Source organism: Notothenia coriiceps, unplaced genomic scaffold (assembly GCF_000735185.1).
Source record: "Notothenia coriiceps isolate Sejong01 unplaced genomic scaffold, NC01 NC01_scaffold00017228, whole genome shotgun sequence".
Lineage (NCBI taxonomy): Eukaryota > Metazoa > Chordata > Actinopteri > Perciformes > Nototheniidae > Notothenia > Notothenia coriiceps.
Window position 1 is genome coordinate 1 of NW_011349929.1, and position 2,502 is coordinate 2,502.

Consider the following 2,502-nt stretch of genomic DNA (forward strand, 5'->3'; position numbering starts at 1 on the left):
TTTATTCTTATCTTATGTTACCTAGTTAGCATTCTTTCTTTCTATTTATGCATATTTTACTAATCACTCCCCTTTTAAACTGTTTGTTTTTTACTGTCCTATAGCACACATTGGAGAGATTTCTTACTTTATTTTTTACAATGATATTAAATAGATAAAGGTGTGCTCTCTCTCCCTCTCTCTCTCTCTCTCTGTCTCTCTCGCTCACAGAGGCTGTGTACTCCTCCGTGGCGATGATGGCTTGCGTTAAAAAAATTAAATAAACATATTTATAAAGTGGGGGCTATTGAGGGCTTGCGAGATACCGGTAGCTCGCGATCGACGTGTTGGAGACCCCCGCTCTAATGGGTCTGACTAGAATGACAAATATCGTTAGTTCCGCCTATTCCGCCGGCCATGACGTCGTTTAATCATAAACTTTTTTTTCCTATTGGCCAGAGAGAGAGTAATGGCAGATGGAAAATGGTTTTAGTTGTCAAGTGTTATTTAATGTACAGTTTCTCACACACACACTTTCTGAAAATCAGTTTGATGTATTTTACAGCATCTTCTTTAAATCTGTATGTGTGTGTGTGTGTGTGTGTGTGTGTGTGTGTGTGTGTGTGTGTGTGTGTGTGTGTGTGTGTGTGTGTGTGTGTGTGTGTGTGTGTGTGTGTGTGCGTGTGTGTGTGCGTGTGTACCCACTCCTATGATTGCGTTGAGTTCAGCCATGGTGACCTGCTTGGCCCGCTCCACCGCCTGCACCACCTGCTGCTGATGCTGGGAGAGATAGACACAGCAGAGAGAGTGAGATATAGCAGCAGCAACTAAGATGATGAAAATAATATCTGTTGAAACAGACATACACAATTCTCTGAAATAAATAAAGATCAGATTGTCTGCACACCTCTCTAAACAATGATTTTGCCATCAATCGGTTCACAAGTAAGTGACAGTGCCTTACTAAAAGCTTTGCATTAGGGATCGTAAAACAATTCCCATCCATCAGTTTTTCAGAGATTCAAGATTCAAGATTCAAAGGCATGCCAGGCTCCTCCAACAATGCGACATAATATATAAAAGACTATATATAATATATATATCTTATATATAAGAAAATAAAATAGTGCAAGAAAAAACCGTGAAGAATAAAATAGAGCAAGATTATCTTGCAAGAGTAATTGGCAAATGCAAATTATATCAGCTGTAAGCACAAGTGCAATGAAATTCTATTGTATATTTTTTGCACATCTCAGAATATTGTAGCTATAGAGAATAAGACATATTTGTGGAGAGAGAGAGAGACCCAGAGAGACAGACAGCTAACAGGGCAACAAGTCATCCACAGATTGCTGAGCGAGAAAGACAGATCCACACGATGAGAGAGAGCAGCAGAGCTTCAGGAGCGCAAAACATCAAAGTAGGGCAGAGACGAAAGAGCTTATCCAGTGTGGAAATGAACCTGACCATCAAGTTCAGCTACGCCTCTGCAGAGTCTAAACGTGACTCACACACATGAAAGGTGAATATTGGCCAATAGCTTCTAAAGCATTGTTACCAATTTCTCATAAACATAATAGACCATCACTTTTTTACTTTGATATTTCAACCCAATCGGATGCTTTTCATTTGATCACCTTTGCCCTTAGAATGTATTTGCCATAAGGTGACACGATAATTGATGGAAACACTGTCTCTTTTTCTGGTTGGATTACTGACTGAGTTTCCCTGGCTGGCACACTGTTGCAACTAAGGAAACACTAATAAGTGTATACGAAAAGCTGCTATCAGTATGAAAACCTTACAAATGTACACAAGGTAAGATATTTATTTTATTTTATGAATTGCTAGTAACTGTCACGCATTACCAAAATCATTAGATCAGTTCAGCTAAATAATGTCGGATTAAAGGTTTGGTTTGTTAAAAAATATAATCAATAACAATGTCCACTAACGGACTGATTTATGATACTGATACCAAAACCTTACTTTATTAAATCCCATTACTTGCAGAGATCAAACCATACAAATTATTTTATTTTTAAAGAAAAAGATAAACCTGTAATAATGAGAAAAGATGTGATCTACATTTAGCGAAATCATGATTTAAATCAAGAAACAAGACTAGACTATGACCCAGGATTCAGTTATATCGTGAGTTGCTTGATAAGTTAAAATACTCTTGGTTAAGACTCAATTTGCATCTATATGAACAAATATAGAATTTTAGGGATAATTCCAAAAAAGAGCAAATACTTCTGAGCAATAAATTCACAATACACTAGGTTGACTAAGTACGTCATCGTATTTGTGACAACAACAAGAAAAACTCCAAACTGTGAAAAGGGAAAATATAAAAAAATGACCAAAATAAAATACACAAGGCTCTTCCAGACACACACAGTCATTGTGATTTTCTGCCACATCTTAATATGATTGTCATAATAAAAATATGCACACGTAAAAAGGGCTGTGCATCAAAACAAAAGCAGCATAAAGCTGTTTCCTCTCCCTGCCCCCCCC

General features: G+C 37.3%; 1 protein-coding gene across 1 annotated transcript in view; it reads right to left on the bottom strand.

Moving 5' to 3' along the window:
- Positions 1-680: 680 nt before the first annotated feature.
- Positions 681-2,502, bottom strand: part of LOC104950210 (transducin-like enhancer protein 4) — a gene marked incomplete at its 3' end in the record, with an annotated part of 14,817 nt that continues 12,995 nt past the window's right edge. The window contains exon 6 of the mRNA XM_010776695.1: positions 681-759. Within this exon, the coding sequence (XP_010774997.1) occupies positions 681-759 (79 nt within the window). The remainder of the gene's footprint in view (positions 760-2,502) is intronic.